The sequence below is a fragment of the Triturus cristatus genome, chromosome 5_1 (assembly GCF_964204655.1).
Source record: "Triturus cristatus chromosome 5_1, aTriCri1.1, whole genome shotgun sequence".
Taxonomy (NCBI): domain Eukaryota; kingdom Metazoa; phylum Chordata; class Amphibia; order Caudata; family Salamandridae; genus Triturus; species Triturus cristatus.
Genome location: NC_140587.1, coordinates 770,271,582 through 770,296,718, shown reverse-complemented (window position 1 = coordinate 770,296,718; position 25,137 = coordinate 770,271,582). Strand labels below are relative to the sequence as shown.

General features: G+C 40.8%; 1 protein-coding gene across 1 annotated transcript in view; it reads left to right on the top strand.

Moving 5' to 3' along the window:
- The window catches only part of LAMA3 (laminin subunit alpha 3), an 881,606-nt gene that overhangs the window by 127,376 nt on the left and 729,093 nt on the right, over positions 1-25,137 (top strand). Inside the window, exon 3 of the mRNA XM_085605753.1 lies at positions 15,789-15,906. Coding sequence (XP_085461879.1) covers positions 15,789-15,906 — 118 coding nt within the window. The remainder of the gene's footprint in view (positions 1-15,788; positions 15,907-25,137) is intronic.

Sequence of the window (25,137 nt, the reverse complement as noted above, 5' to 3'; positions counted from 1 at the left end):
TCATTGGCTTGATCAATAACTTCTTTGGGATAACCTCTATAACCGTTGTTGTTGAAGCATTAAATGATCTTCTAGACTGTTTTGATCTGAACATATCCTTTTAATACATAGAAACTGGGAAAAAGGTAGGTTCTGTTTTTAGGATGAAAACTCCGAAAGTGAAGAGCATTAATAACAACAGTCGCCTTTCTGTGAACTTCTGTTTTAATTTTGCCTCCTTCAATCATAATGGACACATCCAAGAATGAAATCTTCCTATCGTTAATCGTGTGTGTGAATTGAATATGATCATCATACCTATTAAGCTGTTCAATTTTGTATTCTAGTTGCTTCTTAGTATTGATCCAAAGCATGAACATGTTGTAAATATACCTGCAGTACAGCAGGAGATTATCACTCCATTCTTGGTCACTGTAAATGTGATCTGATTCAAATTTCGCCATGAATGTATTGGCATAAGCGAGTGCCCCCGCAAAACCCATAGAAGTACCTTGTTGTTGTAAAAAGAAACGATCATTCCAATGAAAGTAACTATGGTACAAACAGAAGTGTATAATCTCCAAAATAAAGATTTTATCTGCTCTGATAGAGGTTTGGCGCAGCAGCGCCCATTCCACTGCTTCCATGCCTGCTGTATGAGGAATAGAAGTGTACAGGGACTTAACGTCTACTGTACACAGTGAGATTTCACTTTTAGATATAACTGAATCCAATTTTAACAAGAAATCTTTGGTGTCTATAGACAAATGGGAGTATGCAACCCCACCATGTGCGGTCACATTGTAATCGCAGTTTCGGGACCGCTGGTTGGAGGTCGGTCCGTCCTGAGACCACTATGTCCGCCGACATCATAACTAGGTCTTTAGTGTCATCAGTTAAGATCCAACATGCCAATTTTCATGCAGATTTGGAAAGGTGAAGGATCGTTAAGTGGTAGTTACCTGTGTTTTCCCATTATACCTTGCATAGGAAATTTTGTTCATGTCTAGACCCCAAACCGCTAAGCAGATTTACACCAAATTTGGAATGAAAGTCGTAAGTTACTAATTATACTGTTTTCGGTTTGGTGTAAATTCATTTAGTAGTTTTTGAGATGCAAACATTTTCAAAAGTTGCCAAGTGTGCTCTAAAGTGTTTAAACATTTGTATATTTGTGCCATTTGGGATCCTGAATTTTTTAAAAAAAGAAAAGGAATCTGATTGGACGAAGGAGCCTTTTCTCTCATCTTCCCTTTATATGGGGACAGGGTAGACACACCCTGACCCCTTGGCCATAGGAGGGGTGCTACCGAAGGGCCCACCTTTGGAGTAAATGCAAAAAAAGTTGAAATAAGTTTCAGGATCTGTGGTACCTCTTCAGGATCCTTGGATTCCCAACACCTAAAACAGCTGCCAGGGTCTGTGATCCATTGATTCAGAAGAGGTGCTGTGAATCCAGGGAAAGCTTCATACCTAAATACCCCAAACCCAGGGCAAACTTATCAGACCCATGCAACTCCTTTTTGCACATTTGAGGATATTGGTTTGGAACCTTGAACAACCCGATACAAGCCTCTCACACCCATGCTGCCCAAAAGGGCAGCATGGGTGTGAGAGGCTTGTATCGGGTTTGTGGTGCCCAAGCTAGTTGTGAGCTCTGGATTTCAAACAAATATAGCATTGTTGCAAGAGGGCTTGTTGGTGGGTTTACTTGATAACAACATGCCATGAGCTGGGGCCCAAACCAGCAATTGTATATGGGTAATCACACTGGTCTACACATCCCTTGACTTCACAACAGGATGCAATACTCTGGTGCTGATTGTAAGTATTTGTTGATACAAGGGTGTTATGCCATCTGAGATTACGTATTGACATCATTTAAAGTCAAAATTTGGTTCTTTTATGTAATATTTACTGTCTGTCAAAATATGGCAGAATGTACTATTCTAGTTGGGGGAAATGTTAATGCTATCCTAGACTCTTATTTAGGCAGGACAGAGTGAAGGGCCAGACAAGCGACCCATGGCACCACACTGATTGCTGAAAATGCTGAGTCACTTCATTTAGTTGGTGAATGGGGAAGTGTTCATAGGATCTCTTGGTAGTATTAATTCCACTCCTCATCCTTGACCTATCCTTATGCATAGATTATTTATTTCCCATGCAGCCTATATATTGCATCACAAGGGAGTGTATAATTCTAGCATGCATGGTCTATAACAAATCTTACTGGATTATTGACATCTGATGTGCCCACTATCAATAAACAAGAAAGGACCTAGCATGTTTAAACAAATGCCCTAATAGATGTTGCATTCCAAGCCACAACCCAGGAGTCAGTAATACCTGACTAACGTCCAGAGCAATCTGGAAATGATGTAAAACATTGTGGAAGTCACTAAAAAAGCCTCTGAAGGGAGTATATGCACCTCCTCTGAAGATGGTGTCTCAAAATCATTGACGGGGATTTGGACTGACTTAAAAAGTCGATTGCGGCAATATATGAGGGTTACGACTGCACATGGAGGTAGGTCAGTGTTAGTTAAAGATATTCAGTCATGGGGAGGTTACATTTATGGTCTAATATGTGATGGCAAAAAGGTATGTATAGAGTGGTAGATTGTGTAGGGCGTTGGCCTCATGAATTCAGAATGAGAATTGGCATAAACCTACTTCCGAATTTGAAAATGCCCATTATAGTTGGCACAAGGATGATTACTGCAATAGAAACATGTTTTGGGAATATAGCAGTGACTTTTTCAAGTCGACAGTAAAGATGTGCAAGGTTGATGTCTAAATGCATCTTGCGCATGTGGTCACTAAAAAGTTGGATGAAGAAAGAAGGCAGCGCAAGAGCACTAACCATGTTGGAGAAGAAATTGGTGGCTTTCAGAGCCCTACAGTCTGGTAATGATCCCAGACTTCATGGACCATCAGTGGAGTTCTACAAGGTGTATGTTGCTGACTCTGAAAGTGCAGCCAAACAGTCTCTCTAAAGTACCTGAGGATGAGTTGTTGGTCTCCACCATGCCGGATCTTAGGGATGGAACTTGAAAGCAAGGTACTTTATCAGGTTGTTCTTCTGATGTGCAGATGGCACTCCCAAAAGATTATCATCTAGAGGGCACGGCTATGTACCTATGTATCTATATTAGCTGTCTGTGTACTCTGACTTGACTAGAACACGTTGCATTATGACTGTTAATTAAAGGGTTTTTCAAAGGCACTGTTTCATGTGGTGGTAGATTTTGTTGTAGGCATTTATTTGTCGCTAAGGTTCATGAACCTGAGTCTTTCCATGTAATCTGTCTCCTCTGGTCATGTGATACAATCTAACCTTGAAATGTTCTCTGTGCAGGTCTTTGTATTGTGATTTACTAGTACTTTTTGTCATCAATAAATTATTATGACTCTGCAGTAGCTTTCAATGGACAATTGATGGTGGGATCATTTTGGATTTTAGAGACGTGGGCCCAGTTGCCCCAGTCTCACTGTATCTATGAAGACTTTCCGTTCCCCTCTGTGACTAGCAGCTTGCATGACCTGCTAGTGTGATTTGCTAGTACATAACTATGGGCCACATGTATGTACCTTTTTTAAAGGTCACAAACGGCCTGATTCACAGAATCGGCCATTTTGCGACCGGAAAAAAGACTTTTCCTTTGACCAAACCCTATTTGCGATTCGGTAACCTATTAGCGAATCGCAAATATGGTTTGCAATTCGGTGTTAGGAAGCTGCGTGTTTAGGGTGTCCATTCCTAATACTGAATCGCAGCGGTATGTAAGAATGTTTTGCGACTGAAATGGGGTTGCAAAACATTAGTATTTTACTAAGGGACCCCTTCTGCTTTGTGAATGGTAGTATAACATTTTTTAAGGAGCAGGCGGTAGTCCCACGGGCCACTGCCTGCTCTTTTTTAAATGCCACCCGTTTTCCTTTAAGGAAAATGGGGCTGCATTTGAAAACAAATTATTGCTTTATTTAAAATCAATCACGGACATGGTGGTCTGCTGACCCCAGCTGGGCACCATCGCTGTGATTTTAACTATTCCTAATGGGTCACAAATTGTGACCTACCTCATTAATATTCATGAGGTAGATCGATTTGCGACCTCCTAGGAATTGCTAAATGAAACTCATGGAGTTTCATACATTAGGAATAGCGATTACCTAATTGCGATTTGCAGAAAATTGCAATTAGGTAATTGCTATTCCTAATATTGATACATGTGGCCCTATGCCAGTTGTATCCAATGTTCTTCTTGTCACATAGCGACTCCAAAGACTTGCAAAAACATCCTTACCTCATCTTAAAAGCTATGTTTTAATTAAAACCCATGCATTCCCTTTATTAATATTACCAGTTCCTATGATAAGAAAACAAACTTTCACAGAGTGAAAGTTTGTTAAGTCTCAAAGTCTTATGATGGGCTCAGGTTCAGCACTACTAGAATAACAATTCAGAAATCACAAGTTGCTAATGTGCTACTGACTGGTGTCTTGACAATTGGCCTTGCCACTTCATTGGAAGCGAAAAAGTGCCTCGCTCTCGCACAGTAGCATTTGCAGCTTTGAAAATGTAAGCTTGCGGCTGTGGAGCACCAACTATATATATAAAACACTGGCAACAATGATTTTGAGGCTATATGGGGTGCGCAAACATTTTATCTTTCTAATACACTTTACATTACAGTATTAGAAACACACTACTCCATGGTAGAATGGATTTGCATTGACAATCTCTCACTCTAAAAGCACACTGTGCCTAAACTTATTTCTTTACATCAGTTAAAGTATCTGTCAACAACAAGTTCTGTTTAGACATGCCCTCTTACTGTTTTAAGTGGTTTGTTATCCAGTAGCATAAGTTCTTTTGATTCTGTGGATGGTTGTGAATCTCGTGAAACAATTCTAAAGCGATGTCTACCTTGTATGCTGTCCACCCCCGGCACCCAAGATTCCTGGCCAATCCTTATGCTCTCCGTTTGATTACTAATGCATTACATTTGATGGATAATGTCATTATAAATGCTTCCTTAAAGCAAACTCATCAGCACAGCTGTAGCCTGACAAAGATGGCTGATCTGCTTGGGTTCCCTGATTAAATATCAATGTAAAAAATATAGTTAACAAAAATATCGTGGTAAAAATATTGAATACAAAAATATCGACTCCCTATACTTAAACAGGTAATTACAATAATATAGATACAAAAATATTGAAGTAAAAAATATAGATGTTAAAAATATCGACTTAAAAAATATATAACTTAAATAAAATATATTAAATAATATTAATATTCTTAACAAAATAAATTACATTTAATATATATTTTAAATAAATATAACAAATAAGCTTAATTAAATAAAATATAAACACACAAAAAAGTGTACAAATACATATATTTACTTTAAAACATTTTATTAACTATTATCTTTACTTAATTTATAATCTTTTTAAATTATATAAAAATAAAAAAATATACATATATGATTAGTTTATAACAAAATAAAACATTCTATAATTAATTAACACATTAAACTATTACAAAAAATATTAAAAATATATTTTGCAACACAATAAATACAACAGTAGGGAAAATGTTGGAAAGCGGAGGGGTAGAAATTACTATTTCCACTCCAGTAAGTGCAAAGGCAGGGAAAGTGCTGGATAGCAGAGGGGTAAAAATTACTATTCCCATTCCAGAGAGTGCAAAAGTAGGGAAAGCGTTGGATTGCAGAGGGGTAAAAATTACTATTCCCACTCCAGTAAGTGCAAAGGCAGGGAAAGTGCTGGATAGTGAAGGGGTAAAAATTGCTATTCCCACTCCAGTGAGTGCAAAAGCAGGGAAAGTGCTGGATAGCACACCAATAAAAAAATAAACCTCAACATCTTTATTACATTTTATTTCCATCATTAACATAATTAATATTGTAATTTAAATGTTAAAAAAAAAGAATTCATTAATTACACATTGTTTAACACTATGATATCCACAACACACATCTAAAATTAATTACACAATCACAATTAATAATTACTAATTAATTAATTCTTATTAATTAACAAATCAATTAATACAAATTAATTAACAAATTAATTTATGCAAATCAATTAACAAATAATTAATAAATCATCAATAAAAAATAAATTACTTCCCACCATTTACATCTATAAAAACCACAACACACACCTAAAATTAATTAAACAATTAACATAATTATTATTAAGTAATTAATTAAAAAAACTTAACAACTAATTTATAACTCTATGACATCACAATTATACAAATATGAACAAATATAAATTATTAAATACATTTCATTTAATTAAATTGCTTCCCACCCTATACCCCTATAAACTCACTATCCGCTACAGAGCTAAAAACGCAAAATTAAATTAAAAAAAATTATTAACTACTATAAATAATAAATAAAATGTATATAATTAAATTACTTCCCACCCTATTCCCCTAGAAACCCACAACCCGCTACAGAACTAAAAACGCAAACTAAAATTTTAACACATATAATAAAATCACAAACAATTCTCATACACAATACGAAAATACATAACATTAATAATAATTCGTTATTTTTAACAACTATATTTTTGTAAACGATATTTAACACTTCAATATTTTTGCAATCGATATTACTTACCTGGCAATCGATATTCTTGTCCACGATATTTCTGCTATCGATATTTCTTCCCCACGATATTTTTACGTCGATATTTATGTATATCGATATTTCTACATCGATATTCCAGCTCTGTACTCTATTGTTAGCTCTTCTTAATAGTTTGTTTACACTGGACGAATAACTAATAAATTAGACTAGAGCATGCAGGATGGTTGTGGTCAGTGATCAATGAAGAGTTTGATATGCCCCTGGCAGAGCATATATAAATATTTCTTTCGCATGGCTAAACATGACTCAACAGTCCAGCAAGTTAGAGGTTTCAAGGTATCTTTGTGCTGCAATCCCAAAAGGACTATAAGCTATACAATGCTTTTAAATGTATAATCTTAAATCACTTTTATATGAAATCAGGGGAAAGTAAAATATCCAGCTTAAACTAGATAGCTAATAGATGAGTTAGGGTTCATGCAAAGTATCTTGAAGTTCATTATATTCTGCACTTCAAATGTATAATCACATAGAGCATTCTGTTGTGGGCTTTCCTCCAACCTTGTCAATAACTACCTGGGAGTGCCCAACCTCTGGATAATTTGGGGAGAAATTCACAAAATTGATAGATGCTGTGTTTTGCATGGTACTATTTTGGTGGAACGGATCACTGTTTGGATTTCTTCTGGTGATAAGGTTCAGCCATTTTTTTCTCTTTTGAAATGTATTGTAGTGACAGCCTGGATTTTAGGGTGACAAAAAGAAGCGCATAGAAGGATCAGTAACAGATTTTACACGTATAAAAATGGGCTCTCTCCTTTTAGGACTGTTGGGTATGGTGCTCAATATGTATTACAGAAAAGGAGGTTCCCTAATTGACCATAAACATACATATAGGGCCCGATTCACAAAGGCAATCCAAGACAAAATTCTAACTTTATGACTTTTGGTATTCACAGAGGCCATTTACGAGTCGTATCTTTACGTCCTCAGTCAGGCCGGAATCTCCGCACCCGGGCCGTACTCTCTGCACCCGGGCCATACTCTCAGCTCGGGCCGGATAAAGTGTAATTAATAGGCCAGAATACAATTTTTTACAAAAAAGAACCTTAGGTACATGTGATAAATGGTAGAGGAGATCATGAAAATCAGTTTGGGCAGAGAAAAGGGTGTTGCTCCTTTGCATCGTGGTAATTGCAGTGACACACTACAGTCAACACTAAGGGGAGCGCAAATCATGGTCTGCATGTAGGATGATACAAAGGAGTAAACTTTTCGAATCATGAAGATCTGGAATGTATAAACAAACAAATAGTAGATATGTGCCCCTTTTTAATCTAGGACCATTGTGGAAATCACAAGTTAATCCCTCCTACTAAAGGTGAATGGGAAAAAACAAAATGATCATCTCTCTGTTTAGCCCAGTGGCCTCCATTGTGGTGTTAGCAATAGGTCTCCTGTTTATCTCCTCTAAGAAGCCTGTAAGGCTCTCAAACATTACAGTGATATTATGCTTGTGCTCCGATGTGTCCTTCACAGGTAAGAGCGGTGGGTCTGTGGGGTGGGAGCGGGGTGGGCTGGAGGGAAAGTCGACAGACGACAGGATAGGGAAAAAAGAATTAAAAAAATAAAACCACTTACCTTACACTCGCCGCATTGCCGAATCAGCGATGCGGCAAGCGCAAGGTAAGTGGTTTTATTTATTTTAATTTCCCTATCCTGTCATCTGTCGACTCCCTACCCGTCCCGCCCCGCCCCACCGCTCTTACCTGTGACCGCCGCGACTGCTTGTGCTGTGTTTTTTCGGTGACATTTAATTAGAGTTAGTTCCTTCCCACACCGACAATTAGAGGGTACAGTGATCACGAGCCAGAGTTTACCAGCCCTAAAGAGAGAAGATTTCTGACCAGAAATTGAAGTGTTTTTTTCTCTCTCAAACTCCCTTCCCCCACCTCCCATTGCCACGTATGACCATGAAAAACACGTTTTATTTAAATAAATGTTAATGGAATACTTCAAAAACATGGCCTCGCTGTGTGTTATGTAGTTCTGTGGCCTAGCTGATACATACAAGAAATGCATTGACTTTTATCAGTGTCTCTGGTTGGTGCACATTTTTTGTGTGCATAAAATACATACTTTTACAAATTTCAAGCTCATTGGCAGCCTTTTGAGTGACTCGCAATTGGGAGGCGATTTCCTAGAATTAGGGCTGCGTGGCATTCCTCTATCTTCCAGGAGGGACTATTGAACTCCCCCTTGACAGGACTAATGACTCCCTTCCAGGATACATAATTAAAATACATATATCACAGTGACAGACACAGTGATAGTGGTTTTAATTTTGTACACATTTCACTTCAGCAGCTAAGAAGTAAACATGCTCCACACAGGAAGAAGCCAGCCTTGATAACGTCTTTGCTAAGGTAAAGGCGAGGTCATTCATTCCATGGGATTTTAACCAAAAAATATAGAATATAGTGAATTCATGAGGCATGCATAAAGCAATGGGTAGAGGGGAGAAGATATTATGCAATTAAGGGACTACTGATAACAACAACCGTGGTGAATTAATTCTGAAAGTAGGGGTACCATTTCCTTAAAAGTTTAAAGTAAAAGATTATTAAAGATATAATAGCAGAACAAGTCATTACATAAAGGCACCAAAACTCATCATTCAAAAATATAAGGTCTAAAGAAATGATATGAAAATAAAGAAAAAGAGATAAAGAGGAATACAGAAAGAAGTAAAATGTGTAAGGAAATATGAGAAATAGTACCATTTGATTGAATACAAACGAACAGCATAAATATTAAATCAATATCTATAAATAATTAAAATTGTTACATATGAATAAAAACATTAAAGAAAAAAATGCAAGAGATATTTCGAATTGGAAAAACGAAAACCATATACAGGAAAATGTATGGGTTTAGTAACTTCTTCAATTAATGGGCGATGGATAATAGAAGTTTGAGCAAAGGAGAAACATAACAGGTGACCAAATAGCATCACGTCGTATAGCTAAAGCTAAGGGTTTAACATAGGCTCTTTTTAAGTGATGATTGTTACTAATACTGTACCAACATGCCTGAAAGGAAATGTCTGTAGTATCTTTCCAGGTTTTAGATTTTTTTGTAGAAAGGCAACTACTAGTACCAAATCAATATTTTCAGTGGTACAAGCAGAATATTTCCAATCAACCTAATGAACTACCTAAAAAAACATTTAGATAGGAAACAGGAACATTAGTATGAAATACATCATTAATCTGTATCCAAACATTGAGCCAAAATTGATGTGTGAGACGGCATGAGAATAACAAGTGATGAAGATTAGCTGAGGGTTTTGAAACATAGAGGGACTGCTCCCTCTTCCCACCCTGTTTAAAAATCACTGCAGTGCATACCCCTTGGCGTCCTTACATTCTCTGCGATAATTACTTCAAAGTATGTAAGGGTGCCAAGGGGTATGCACTGCAGAGTGATATGCAGTGGTTTCTAAAGTTTAGAAACCACTGCATACAATTCAGTGCCCTTACATACTCTGCAGTAATCACTGCAGAGTATGTAAGGGTGCTGAGAGATGTGCCTGCAGTGGTTGTTTGTTTCCAAACAGGGCACCAAGAGGTAGCAGTCCCTATATGTTTAAAAAACCACTGCATGCTGCATAGTTACTGAGATACTGACCACCTTGGACTGGCTGAACCTCATGGGGGGGACTTATAACTAGTCTTTGATAATGACCTGGACAGATCCTCCCAACGACATGGTCAGGCTGGGGCCCTTTCTCGAGAGGGCGCGCTCTGATAGGGGGAAGAGGGGTTATCAGATATTTGGCGATCACTACACCCATGAACACAAGACTATACATTTTATTCACATGTACATAAGACATACGCCTGACTAGACTATTTCTTAGGCTTACCGGTTTATCAGTTCTATGGTCTCGACTTCTGCGATAGAACCCCGCTCCTTATCAGATCATGCTGCACCATAACTTACCCGGAAATTTCCTAATCTACAACCTCCACCAAGAACTTGGCGACTGAGAGAAACCCTGTTACAACACCCCGAAGTTGTTAAACAATTTAGCAAAGGGCTGAGAGATTTTCTGGCTAGCAATAATATGCCTGATGTCTCCATCTTCCCATTATGGGAGACGCTGAAGGCAGTGGTCAGAGGTGAACTTATCGCTACCTCTGCACCCTATAATAAGCTGCGTAAAGACAAAAGGGAGCAATTGACCCATTATTTTCAAGAACTAGAGCGCATTCACAGGTGCACAGGCGCCTCCCGGATATGGCGGCAACTTGAATCAGCCCGCTCTCAACTGGCGTGGATCGACCTAGACAGAGCAAAATACGTGGCTCTCTGGCTTCACCATATGTATTATGTAGGCAGAGACAAATATGGATGCCTGTTAGCCAACAGACTAAGAGTGCAATTCCAGGCGACAGGAGTCCAGGTGGTGTTTGATTCTAATGGTCTGGAACAGAAGGAAGATCCACAAATCGCGGTGACCATTCAGGACTTTTACAAAGACTTATACGCAGGGCAGCTATTAACCGCAGATGGACCGGATTCATATCTTCGGGACACCTGCACCTCTAAACTAACACCAGAGCAGACAGTGGACTTGCATCATCCGATCCAAGTGGAAGACATTATCTCAATTATAGCCCGACAGAAGCTTCTCAAATCACTGGGCCCTGACGGCTTTCCAGTGATTTGTATAAAACATTATGCTCGATCTTGGCCCCCCTTCTTACTAGATTGTTCAACGCGATCAACGACCCTTATTCAAAACTGCCCTCTATGTTAGTGGTTTCTATAGTCGTGATCCCAAAACCTGGCAAAGACAAGCACTACTGCGTGTCATACCGGCAAATCTCCCTCCTAAACCTTGACCTTAAACTTTTTACAGGCATCCTAACACACGCCTAGGCCCCCTACTACCAGGCCTCATTGCTCCAGACCAAGCAGGCTTTATACTCCATAGCCAATGTAGCGATAACACACAAAGGTTACTGCACTTCATTAATAAAGTCCAGCGTTTGGACCTGGAATGCATGCTTTTGGCGATTGACACCGAATAGGCATTCGATTGAGTTAATTGGCTATCCCTGACTGACACGCTTAAGCACTTTGGTCTTGGTGAACAATTTTGGTCGTGGGTCCTCAGTAACTATGGTCATCCAGCTGCAACAGTGAGAGTATATGGCTACCCATCAACTCCGTTCCAAATCTGTAGAGGCACGCGCCAGGGGTACCCATTCTCGCCCCTATTATTCGTATTATATATGGAACCTCTCCCTCAGAGAATTCAGGATAATCCTACTATTAAAGGTATCCCATTTGAGGGAGAGGAATGCACCATCAGTCTCTATGCCAGCGACATTCTGGTGGCATTGGATAATCCATCTATTTCACTCTCGGCCTTCTTCAATGACTTGGAAACAATTGGCCACGCTATAGGCTTTCAAGTAAACGTCCACGAATCCTAGGCCTTCAGCTTAACTTTCTCGATAGCTACATGGGAAGCCCTGACACACCGATTTCCCATACAATGGGCATCTACATCTATTCCATTCAAGGGGATTCAGTCTACTGCTGCTCCAAACTATAGGAATCTGCCCACCAAATAAAATTGGACTCAAACAGATGGAGGTCCTACCGCCTCTCCTGGCTTGGTCGAATCACGGCTGTAAAGATGTTGATTCTACCCAAAATTCTGTTCCTTTTCCAGGTGCTCCCTGTAGAGTCCCCTCCCGGGACAATTCAGATTCTCCAACATGAAATAAACCAATTTGTGTGGGTTGATATTCGCCCCCGCATGCGGAGGGAACTTAGCTACCAACCCCCAGACGAGGGAGGCCTAGGCATTCCGAATCTATTGTCGTGTAGTTCCTATAAGACCTATATAGGATATGTGTGTTTAGACAACATATTCTGCGGGACTGGTGTCTAGACTGATTCCAGACACCCCCACGGGTTATGTTGGCCTGTGTACCAGCTAGCTCGCAATGCCACTATAACCTCCTCTTACCAAGGAGAGAATAGATCTTGGCAACTATCGAACATGACAACCCTGACCCCTCAGGACCGTGGAAACAGTAACATATTTTTCGCTTAGTCACTCGTGCTCACTTGTTCTCAGAGAGATACACAGAATAAACAGTTGGGACATTTTCGATAAGTATATATTGAACAGTCGCTATTCTAGCGTAACATAAGTGCTCTGAAATCACCAGTAGACAGTAGCATATATAAATGAGTAGCAGCACTAAGAAAGTAAACAGATGGTAGGTTTCTACCATTTTGCTAAAATAATAAATATAGGCAAGTATATAAAATACATGGCAATAAAATGCGTACTCCTACGATACACCCTAACTAGATGTACCTAAATGTACCTAGCATGTGAGTAGGTGAAAAGCCAAGAATCCCTCTAGGATAAAGCCAACCCCATTACCTGATGTTAGCCTGCGGGACCTCGTTGTGGTCTCGAGCTGAACACCACGTGAGGGATGTCAGACTACTGCGAGCTGGAAGATCTGCATGCAGGAACCGGAGTGTCTCGCGTCAGTGTGTCGGCCTGGAAGTCGTGATCTCCTCTCTATATCTCAGCAAGATGTGGTGTTTATATACCCTAAGGTAGTCCCAGGGGTTCTACTTTGCTGTGCCAGTGTTGGATTTAGGATGACGTCGGGAATTAACTTTATAAGCAGTTATTATGCAGGAGATGATGCTCCTGCTGTGATTCCAAGAAACTAAGAGTCCTCATGCATAATTTATGAGGCCAGTGTCCAGGGAAAAGCCCTACGTACTTATGTGTATTATTGTAACTGGGTAAAAAGTCAGTCCTCCAAAACCGTTATGTATGTAGTATAGGAGAGAATGTAGGTGAAGGGTTATGATGATACCTAGACCTAGATCGGGGTACCTATATGAAATATAACACTATTATGTTATTACCAGGCGGGCCAGTTTACGTTCCTTCGGGAGTGGTCCCAGGAGGAGTCTGAAAAGCACTGGCTCTTCATGGATAGAGCTGTGGCGGGACAATACCTCTGGAGGATTCTTTTTTTCCACAGAAATGCGCGCCCCAATGTCTTTATCTTTCTCCTATTACAAGGACCTCCTTAGAGGTTTGGGACAGAGTGGCCGGGCGTGACGGCCTCACCTCATATCCTTTTCCCTGACACCAATTGCTGGTTACTCAGATTTCAACCCAGGTCTGAATCTCATAGCTTCCAGCATGGGTGCCAGATAGGACGCCGGTCTATCATCCATTTATTCGATGAAAAATACCCAATACCCTTTGAATGCCTATGTTCTGATCATGCAATACCTAAAATGGAGTTGTTACACTACCTTCAAATCAGACACTGAGTGATGCACCCCTCAATTTATCCTAACGCCCAGCGATTCCTTACCTCCACCGAAAAATGGCTGCTCTTCAAACCGTCAAACGCACGCCTCATAACCGAACTGGTTGGCCTCCTCCACTCTGCCACTACACAGACTAAACCCACGAGTCAGAAATGGTGGGAGACAGGGATGGGCCGTCCACTGACACCGAAGGAATCTGGGGGATAAATAACACCTTGCCAGACACATGGCCCATAATACAGCAAGTATCAAAACAGGTACCAAGATCGCCACATATTGGTATCTTACACCCACCCATCTTCACAGAGGCAAAATCAGCTCCCCAGGCACATTGTTACACTTATTATGGGAATGCCCAAAACTCACCTCCTACTGGACACCATTGCTTGATGACATTGATACTCATCTTAACACGCAACTCCCCCGTATTCTAGCTTATATCCTATTGGGATTACCCAATGCACTTACATTCCCTCTCAAGTCTCATTGAGGAAGACAAATTGAGCTGGCCCTGGGGACCTCACTGCACAATATCCTGTCACACTAGGGTACAGGACATCTCCTTACATGTCAAGGGTGTTTACATCGACTTTGGTACATTCTGAGGGTGGCGTGCCAGACCCTCTCTCTCTCGGCTCCGGGCACCTCCTTCCCTGAATTATGGCACCCTTTTCTGGCTTTACTATCTACAGAGATTTGGGAAGTCCCTTGCCCTCGATATTTATGCCTTCTCCAATTAACAGAAGCTCCTCACAGCTATACACGAGGAAGGTAGGGAGCCGACAAGGTCTGCTGGGGGCATTGAGGCTCCCTCTGCGATACCCAACATAGCACAATGGGTGCCCTGGGTGGGCTCCAGGACACCCAGGATGAAGAGGCTGGGCCACAGTTGAGGGGACCCTGGGCCGAAATCGGCCTGGGTAGGGGAGTCACTCTGCCCCCCCTCCCCTATTAAGCTTTGGCCGGGCCCCCTGGAAGGGGTTCCCAGGGCCAAAATCAGCCCAGGGAGGGGGTTTCGAAAACAAGGATTTCCTGGAGTCCAGCCTGAAAGTCATTATAGTACTGATCTTCATCTTTTGCATGCGTTGGAAGTAATAGAAACATCTTTCTAGCACCCATAAAAGTTGTCCTCCACAAAACTGCATGACCCAATCCAAGGGAAATGAAAACGTGATCACGTGAAACTAAGGTTGATTGATTTGCATCAGCTGCCCCTTCAAGACAGCATCATATTTACAAAAGGTTTTCATGCCTACAAAGTAATGATGACAAATTCACTGTTATGTACTAATGCAAATTTGTTGTAGCTCAACAAAATTAACCAATCATTAGTAATTTACATATTGGAGTAGGAGTGACCTACACATGGAGTAAGCTTCTCAAATTTCCCTGAATACTTGTGCATCAGTTCCTAGGCTTAGAAAAGTAATCTATATTTAAAATGATATTGCATCTAAATATGTCTGTTGTACCTATCGTATTGTATATGGTATGTTTTTTCAAGTGGATATTTTATCCATGTTTCTCATCTAAATTTTTTGAGCAATCTATGTTATAAAATAATACAAATGCAGGACTAACCGACTAAATTATAATGCTACATACATTTTACATTCCTAAAATAATAGTTGGAAAGCAAAATATGTCATTCTTCGAACTGCAAAAACTCTATTGACCTAATACATGAACATAGTTGTTCAGTGGTTGTGTATTTAGTATCTAGTGACTGTTTTTGAATTGCTGTCTAAACTTTCTTAAATGTATTTTGATCTTCAGTTTTTCCATGTTGCCTACGTCCTCATCAAATTTGCAAACTCCCCTCGCCCGGATCTTTGGGTTCTGGAAAGATCAGTAGACTTTGGAAGAACATACATGCCCTGGCAATATTTTGCTCGTAAGTAGATACTTTGGTATGATCAACTGATTTGAATACTGTAATGGCCATGTATTTTCTCAATGACAGGGATCTTTGCAACAGCAATTTTCATTTTCTATGCAGTGTTCATACTTTTGCATTGTAGATCTGCAACAGTATTTATGATTTTAACAGCATACAATTCTAAACCCATGTCCTATTTTCTCTCTACTTTTGAGGTCATAACGTGTTGTTTTATGAAACACTTAGGTTAAAAGTTAGATTATTTGAATATCTACAACAGATAACTTTCACCTTTGACCTAGATGGCTGTGTTTCATGTGAATAATGTATACATATTTTGTATTTATATAGGATAAACCTACCAACCTGGGACAAAATAACAGAGCATTGTACAATGAACAATATTGTTGTAAATTCCAAATATCATTTTCCTGTAGGAAATGTTACTGTTGATTTTGGAAGGAGGAGCAGAAAGGTGTCATTGGGAGGGGCTGGTTCTTACTGTGTGCTTCACAAGAACGCAAGGGAGTTGGATTAACATACCCTATGATCCTTCCCCATAACCCCTAGCGCTCGCATATTTTCCAAACTCTTTATGTTTTGTTATTGTGCCTGTCTCTCTTGTTCATTTAGCTCATTGCTCTGATTCTCTAATGAGGAACCCTCCTCAATTGTGTTGCTTAAAATGATGATCATTGGTATACAACCTAGACCACATTACCCTGGCCACCTACCCGAAGATGGAAAAATGTGGCAGGAGCAGATGGGGAGATTAAAAGTGGCAAAGAGAATAGTTCCTTTAATATCAAAGGGGTATCAGATAGGCAAGAGAAGGATCAAGGGGCCTTGCAAGAACTTTAGGCCATACCTGCAGGCATCTTGTCATGCTGCCCTGGGTACCAAACCAAGATTGTGGCAACATGCTGAAATTGGAAGGGAGAGGTGTTCCCCTACTAGTTAGCGAGAGAAAGGGACCATAAGTAAATAGGGTGCAGCAGGTATGCAAAGGTATAGTCAGGGGGATGATGGGGGTGGGAAGGATGAGTCAAGAATGCTCATTTTCCTTTTCCAGATTCAGAGGTAGTCCCAAAGACTTCAAAGGAAAGCGGTCAGGTAAAAGGTTTGTCAGAGGGAATGCAGGACCTTCAATGGCTCACCAGCTAATGCCCATGAGAATCTGGTCATGTGACCATGAGCATCCAATCAAAGAAGAAGGCAACGTGTGGAGTCAAATGAAACTCATGCATACGTAAATGCATGTGGGTATGCAAATTTCATGGCTAGACTGGAGGCTAGCATTATGCATAAATACTTTTATTGCCACTCCTTGCAGCACTTCAAAGTATTACATCACCAAACACAGAAACTCTAGAATATAGAATGTCCAACAGAATATAAACCACAACACAGCAGCCATCTTCCTCTTTTATTGGCTGCTCCTTGCAGATAAGTATACTGTTATGTGTTCTTAAGCTAATATTGTATTAAGATTGAATATTGGTTGATTTAGTGTTTTAAGTTATTGATGTATGTGAGTAAGTGTTTATTTGTTTTTAAGTAGATATTTGTAACCTTTTTGAATAGTTTAAATGTGAAACCCAATTTATGGATTGTTTTATTTGGTTAGTAGGTAGGATTTGACTTGTTAATATATCGATTTTATGTTGGGATAATATTTTGTTGGTTTTAAAAAAAAGAGAAAACAAAAGAAAGAGGAAAGTAAGGTTTACTGTTGCGCCGCGAGCGCATTTAAATTTTGCGGCTCACGGCGTGTAGAGTCTTTTTTTCCGAGTCGCGTTGTCAGGAGCGGCTCGGAGCTGAAGAGAGAGGGCTGAGGTGCGTCATCACACGTGCGTGCATGACGACACGTGGCAGCCATTTTGAGTGAGGACTAGTGCAGATCTGAGGCTGTGATTGCTTCGGAGGAACGCGCATGCATAATTTCGGTTGAAACGGTCACAGCTGATTTTTAGAGGCGAGAGAGGCGTATGCTAGTGGTGGTTGGTGTATTTTAAGGAATATAAAATTGGAAAGCTTGTTTTTTACAAAGAAGGATATATTTGAATAATACTATTTAATAGCCAAGAATTTTTGTTCTGGTATTTGAAGATAGTATTGGAAAAATGAATTATGGAGGCAGGTGACAATACTCAGGGCTCAAGCTCAGGTGAGGCTGATTGGAGGAAGATTATTCAGGAGGAGCTTAAGAGCTCCATGAAAGATGTTTTTAAGAGTGTTATGAGGAGAAAGAGGAGATTTGAGGAAAATTCAAAGGAGAAATTTTATTCTTTAGATGAAGAAGCTAGTAGTGAGACCAGAGTTGGAGGAAAGAGAGTAAAGAAAGTTAAAAATGTTGAAGTGGGTGTCAGATTTTTGAAAGGAGGAAAAGGTGAGCGTTGCGCCACAAGAGAAGAAGGTGTCCTTTCGCGGCACCAATGAAGGTGCCCTTGGCGACACAACAGATTTGATTGAATCACAAGATGGTTCATTGGATAATGATAGTGGGGATGATGAAGATGAGTTCATACTGGACGATTATTTTGATGATGGGTGGGACATGGATAAGGATAAGGTGGAAAAAGAAAGAAAGGAGAACGGTTTAATCAAGGATCCTCAGGGTGAGGATATGTTTAGTCCTGAGCTTATTAGACACCCAAGGAGCGCAGATTGGTGGCCGTTGCTGCATGTGGCAGAGTTTATTAAGCTTTGGATAAGGAAATCTTTAGAGAAGGAAGCAAGGACTGTGATGAAAGCAGAGTGTTCACGCCCTGTTGTAGAAGGAAAATGTTGTTTAACTCCTGAGCTTAATCCAGATTTGATAAGCTACCTTTTTGAGATGGGCCGTGACCCTCGGAAGGGTTTGGAAAAAGCTTTAAAGCAGTGCCAGGATAGATTACTGGACGTTTTGGGACCTTTAGCCAGAATTCTAGATATGGTGGAGGAGGCAAAAATGAAGAAGGTTCATGTTGATTTAGATCTTTTAAGAGGCTGGTCTCAGAGGGCTATATGTTTGTTAAGCAACACTAGCTCAGCCCTAACGTCAGAGAGACGTAAAGCTGTTTTAATGAGAATTAGCCCTAAGCTGGGTGATTTTTCAAAAAAAGAGCCAGCAGATGATCCAAAAGGATACCTCTTTGGAGAGGGTTTGGTGAAGGGGTTGGAAAGTACATTTCAACCTTCACCAACTTGGATAAAGCTCAAACATCCCTTAAAAGAGTGTTTGGAAGGGGTGTTTTTGACAGGGCTGGGGCAAGGGCCCATTTCCCTGGCCGTTCATTTACAAGGGCACATTATCAGTCAGGTGGAAGAGCCGTCTTTAGGGGATTTCAGTCCGCCACTGGATTTTACCCCAATGAGGGAGAGCAGCTGGATGAGGGCGGCAACCAAGAGGTCGAGCTCAATTTACTCAAGGATCACATGGTAAGTATGAAGACAGATTTTGGTTCTTCCCAAGTCAAGGTAGGGGGAAGGTTGAGATATTTCGTGGAAAATTGGAAGTTGAGAACATGAGACAGCTGGGTTTTGAATACAGTAAAGGGTTATATGTTGGAGTTGGTGGAGCTGCCAGTTCAGTTGAAAGAACCAGGTCAGTTGGTTTTCAAAAGGGAATTACAAGATGTCGTAGGAACAGAAGTTATGGAAATGTTGCAAGAGGGTGCAATAGAAGTAGTTTCAGAGGAGAGCAAGGGATTTGTAGGTACTATATTTTTAGTGGAGAAGAAAGGGAAAGGTTGGAGGCCAGTGATAAACTTGAGACGGACGAATCATTATGTGGTTTACAGGCATTTCAAGATGGAGGGTATCTATCTTTTGAGGGGTATTTTACAGGAGGACGATTGGTTAGTGAAGTTGGATCTGAAGGATGCTTACTTCATGATTCCGATAGCAGAGGAAAGCCGCTGTATCTGGACGATTTTCTGATACTGTCTCAGAGCAAGAAGGATGTGAAGGACCAGTTAGTCTTAACCATGGGTCTTTTGGAAAGTTTGGGTTTTATAGTGAACAAAGAAAAGTCAGTTTTGGTACCAAGTCAGTGTCTGGAGTTTTTAGGATTCGTTGTGAACACTGTGGAGAAGACTTTGAGTTTGCCAGAAAAGAAAGTGAAGAAAATAAAGTCAGAAGTGAAGTGTATGTTAAGGAAGGAGAGAGTTATTTTGAGACCTTTGGTAAGAGTAATTGGCCTGTTTTCCTCCTCAATTCAGGCAGTTTTTTCAGGGCCACTTCATTACAGAGCATTGCAGAGGTTGAAGGCGGATGCACTCAGGAGAGGCTTGTGGTATGGAGATCAGGTGTTTATATCGGAAGAAGCTCGGGAGGAATTGGTTTGGTGGTCAGAGAATCTGGAGGCATGGAATGGTCATGCGATATTTGGGATATGTCCAGATTTTGTGTTAGAGACGGATGCGAGCCTTTTTCCTGGGGTGCATGTCTGGAAGACCAGGAGACAGGTGGAAGATGGTCTGTGGAGGAGAGTGCAGTGCACATAAATGGTTTGGAGATGATGGCAGGGCTTTATGGCTTAAAGAGATTTGGGAGAAAATTGAAGAGTTTCAATGTCTTGTTAAAGATGGACAATATGTCAGCGGTGCAGTACATTAATCATTTGGGTGAAAGCAGATCGAAGAATCTGACAAGGTTGGTGAAGAAGATCTGGAGTTTTTGTTTGGAGGAGAGAATTGGTTTGCAGTCAGAGTATTTTCCAGGCCAGTGCAATGTGGTGACAGATTGGAATTTGAGATATCTAAGGGATTACAGCGACTGGAAAGTGAAGGTTCAGATTTTCAGGAGGATTTTTCAAGTATGGGGACCCTTGGAGGTGGATGTGTTTGCGTCAAGGCTGACTTTTCAGTTGGATCGATACTACAGTTGGAGACAGGATCCTTTGGCACAGGAGGTGGATGCGTTCCAGAAGGATTGGAGGAAGGTCTGGGGTTATGCTTTTCCCCCATTTGCATTGATACAGAGAGTTTTGTTGATGGTGAGGAGACAGAAGTGTCAGCTGGTGTTAGTGCTGCCATTTTGGGCAAGTCAGGCTTGGTTTCCGGGTCTCTTAGAGCTGACTGTAGAGGAACTATTGTTGATTCTGGATTCAGAAGACTTGCTTCAGGGAGAGGGAGAGGTTTTTCATCCTATTGTTCTAGAAGGTGCTTTGAGCCTTCTTGTATGGAGGATTTCAGGAGAGGTGAGCAGTTCAAGGATCTTTCGAAGCAGGCTCAAGAGCTGCTCAGTGAATCTTGGGCCCCAGGTACAAGGAAAAGGTATTTGGGAGCTTGGAGGAAGTGGTCTAGTTGGTGCCTGGAAAGGGTTTGGATCCCATGGAGGCTTCTGCCATAGAGTTGGTACATTTTTATCTTCTTTGTTTGAAAAGGGTTTGAGTTATAGGACAATTAATTGTTATAGGTCTGCTGTTGCAGCAGGACATAGTTTGGTAGGAGGTTGTTCTATTGGTAGGGAGCCTTTAGTTTGTAGAGTTTTGAAAGGTGTTAAGTTGAGGAGACCTCCAAAACCTAGGTATAGTGGTCTGTGGGACGTTAATAAGATCTTAACGTTATTTGAAGGTTGGCCGGCTAATAGGTTTCTGATTTTGAAACAGCTATCTGGTAAATTGGCGAGTCTTTTGTGTCTAATTTATTTTAGGAGAGTTGCAGATGTGAGGGCTTTAGACATTAGTAACAGGGTTTTTTTCTCCGGAAGGGTTATTTTTAACATTACCAAGAGACCTAAATGTATGTCTTCTTCAGTTTTTTATCCTAAATTTGATGATCATCCAAAGTTAGGTGTGGTAAGATGTTTGAGAGAGTACGAGGGTAGAATGAGTGAATTCAGAAGGCATGGAGAGGATTAGTTGCTGATTTCTTTTGTTCGTCCGTTTAGGCCAGTTACATCTGCCACCATTGCTAGGTGGGTGAAGTTTTGTATGTTTGAAGCTGGTGTGGATTTAAAAGAGTTTGGTGCGCATTCTGTGAGGGGTGCGATGGCGAGTAAGGTTTTTCTATCTGGTGGTCGTTTGGAGGAGATATTGTGTGCCGCAGATTGTTCGAATGCAGATGTTTTTGCTAAGTTTTATTTGAAACCTTTGGGTCATGTTTTGTCAGTTGTTTTATCACAGCTTTAAACATGCATAATGGTAGCCTCCGGTCTTGAAATGAAATGTAGATTCTCCAAGTATGTGTAGAGAGAATCTGGATTTCATTAAAGACATGGAGGCTAGCATTATCTCTCCCACCCTCCCATTTTTTTTTTGGATGGGGTGAGAGTTGTACAGTACTTTTTGGTGTATTTCTTGTCTGGGAGGTGCTTATTTAAGTTGGAAGATCAGTTTATTTATGGAAATGTTTTGGTTTATTTTCCAGACGTTCAGTAGTTCAAAAGATGATGGAATTTTTCAACAGAGAACAATTTCGAATTTCTCTTCAGGAGCAGCTTAAAAGAGGAAGATGGCTGCTGTGTTGTGGTTTATATTCTGTTGGACATTCTATATTCTAGAGTTTCTGTGTTTGGTGATGTTATACTTTGAAGTGCTGCAAGGAGTGGCAATAAAGGTATTTATGCATAATGCTAGCCTCTCTGTCTTTAATGAAATCCATATTCTCTCTACACATACTTGGAGAATCTACATTCTCTTCATGGAACGTCCACTCATTTACTAGAAAGTGGATATACTGGACATAGTGATGCAGTTTATTATTAATGCAGTCACAAAAACCTTTACAATCTGGTTTTTGTAAACCCCAAAGATTCGCACAACAGTTATTCACATCACATTTACATATCAAGGCCCTAATTACGATGGCCTCGGACAGGTGTTTGACAGGCTACATGTCGGCAGCCCTACCTGCCTGATTACAATCTGACCGTCATGCAGGCAGTTGAAAAACTGCTCTTTTCCATTACGGCTTGTGCTGCAGCCCTAGAAAAGATCCACAGTGCAAGTCGCAGTGGAAAAGGTGAGTTTTCAAACACCCATGCACCATGGATGTTTAGGGGGGCACCACATGTGCCCCCCAGGCCACATTCCAGTGGGCTATTGGCGATGGGGACCCTGCTTGGGGCCTACAAAGGCCCTTTCCATCTGCCTTTACATGACGGTGGGACCGCCATGTAAAGGCTGAGGGAAAGGGACATCCTAATCCCTATGGTGGTGCATCCGCAGGCAGAGCCCCCTTTGTAGGGATTAGGCTCTGACCGCCACCCCGACGGCCTCCTAGAGCTGTTGGAATCGCTCCGACCATGGGAATTGTAATCTGGCGGTCTGAGCAATACACTAAATGTCAGGCGGACCGCCACAGATGGCCTGTTGGTGGTGATCCGCCTGACATCGGAATGAGGCCCTTAGTATTTTTTTTAAGTAATACACTGAATACGTATTTAGACAGGTTAGCTTGATCAAGCCTTGTAAAACAATCTGGGCCCATGATATCAGAATTTGCTTCCAATCTTGCCCTTCTGAAGCACTTCGGCATCAAAGAAGGCTTCAGATGCCTGCTTCACCTCTTGTTTAATTTAATGGTGACAGAGTTAGAGCCAGTGCAATAATAAATAGTTTTCCCCTAACTTACACGAGGATGTGGCTGTGTGCAAGTAAGGAGATGTCTTTGCCCATCCTCTACACATTATAGAGGCTGTGAACATACAAAAACACGCAACAGCATTTGTTAGGTCCTGCCTAAGCCGTCTGTAAGCGTTCTTGTAATCAACACACACAAATACACAAGAATGGACCTTGTCTAATTTCCCTTTAACCACTGGCCTATTTGGGTCAGTATCCATTGCTTCTTGAAGTGCTGTTCTGATTTTGTGTAAAGCCAGAGGAGTATTCTTCGGGTGTGCATTTTGCAAAGGTGATGAGAAAAGAAGTTCCCCTCCACAGTGGTGTAACTAAAAATTATGCCCCCTCCCCCCTTGCAGAATGCCATGAGGGGCCCCTGAGTCTCCCATATCTCACAGATATGCATTGCCCTTGGGATGAATGGGGCCCCCTTGAATGGGTGAGGACCCCCCCTGCCTCTCCCCTACACAGCAGGGGCTGCAGGGGCATTGCATATACAATGCAAAGTGGAAAAAGATAATAGTTGCTAAACTGCACATCTAAAGCTTTATACTCGAAAAATGCCAAACAATTGGTGGCAGTGAGCATAAAAGCAGCACAGCCCATCCTTATGCTCACATCAAACAATCATTTTTTATTTCAATGTCAATAAAAAGGAATGAAATGGCACTACTGTGTGATCTGATCCCAGGGCATCATGTATATGCCAATAAACCCTGGTATGGGGGATTTCCCTACAGTGGCTACTAGAAATGAAGATCCAGGTGCCCATGCCAGTGGGAACCGTTTTTTCCACCCTGAGTTTTATATAGAGCGAACTTGACCCTATATCGGGTATCAGAGCATTTTACATAGCACCAGTTGCATTGCATGAGGACACATTCATTTTTGTTAGGCACAGGGAGATTAAGGGAATTGTCCAGAATCACAGGATGTTCAGCGTCATTGCCAAGACTCTAACCCAGTTCCCTAGATTCGAGGTCAACCGCCCTAGCCGGTAGGCCAACTCCTCTCCCCAACATACAGAATTCCAGAAAAAGGCCATACAAGCAGTTGGTTGTATCTCGAATACAGGTTACATATGTCACAATGCACAGTGATTTAATGTTTCAGATTCACATTTCTGTACCACGCGCACATCGCACCTTGGGGTCGTTACTTTCAATATGACTGTAGTCTAAACACAGCTGAACCATAAAAAGTTCTACAACCACTAAATACTTCACCTGAAGTTTTCTGTGTATAAAATACTTTGTTTGGTCAGAAAAACTCTGATAAAACTTAACTCTTTCATCACTGCCACACAAGGTGCAAGCGAATGCCAGAAAAACTGAATATACAATATTCTCTTGAACAACACAGTTGTCAAACTAAACTATCATCCTAATAGTAAGACCTCTGAAATGCCAGTGTGTTGATCCCATGAATACTATCACACTTGGTAACGCAAATCACACTTTAATTACACTATCTAGCACAATAAATGTTAAAAAAAAAACTCTTATAAAAATTGAACCTGCATGAGGATTTTTTGGGTATGCATATTTTATAGCAAGGACTGTGGGTATATTTCAATTGGAAACATGATCTTTCAGAAGGTATAAATATATTTAAACCTTGCCTGCTGTGACGGAACTAGTGTTTTTGCAAGCATGGATTCTCCTGGAGCACCTGTGCGCCTCTACGTATTCTTTCAC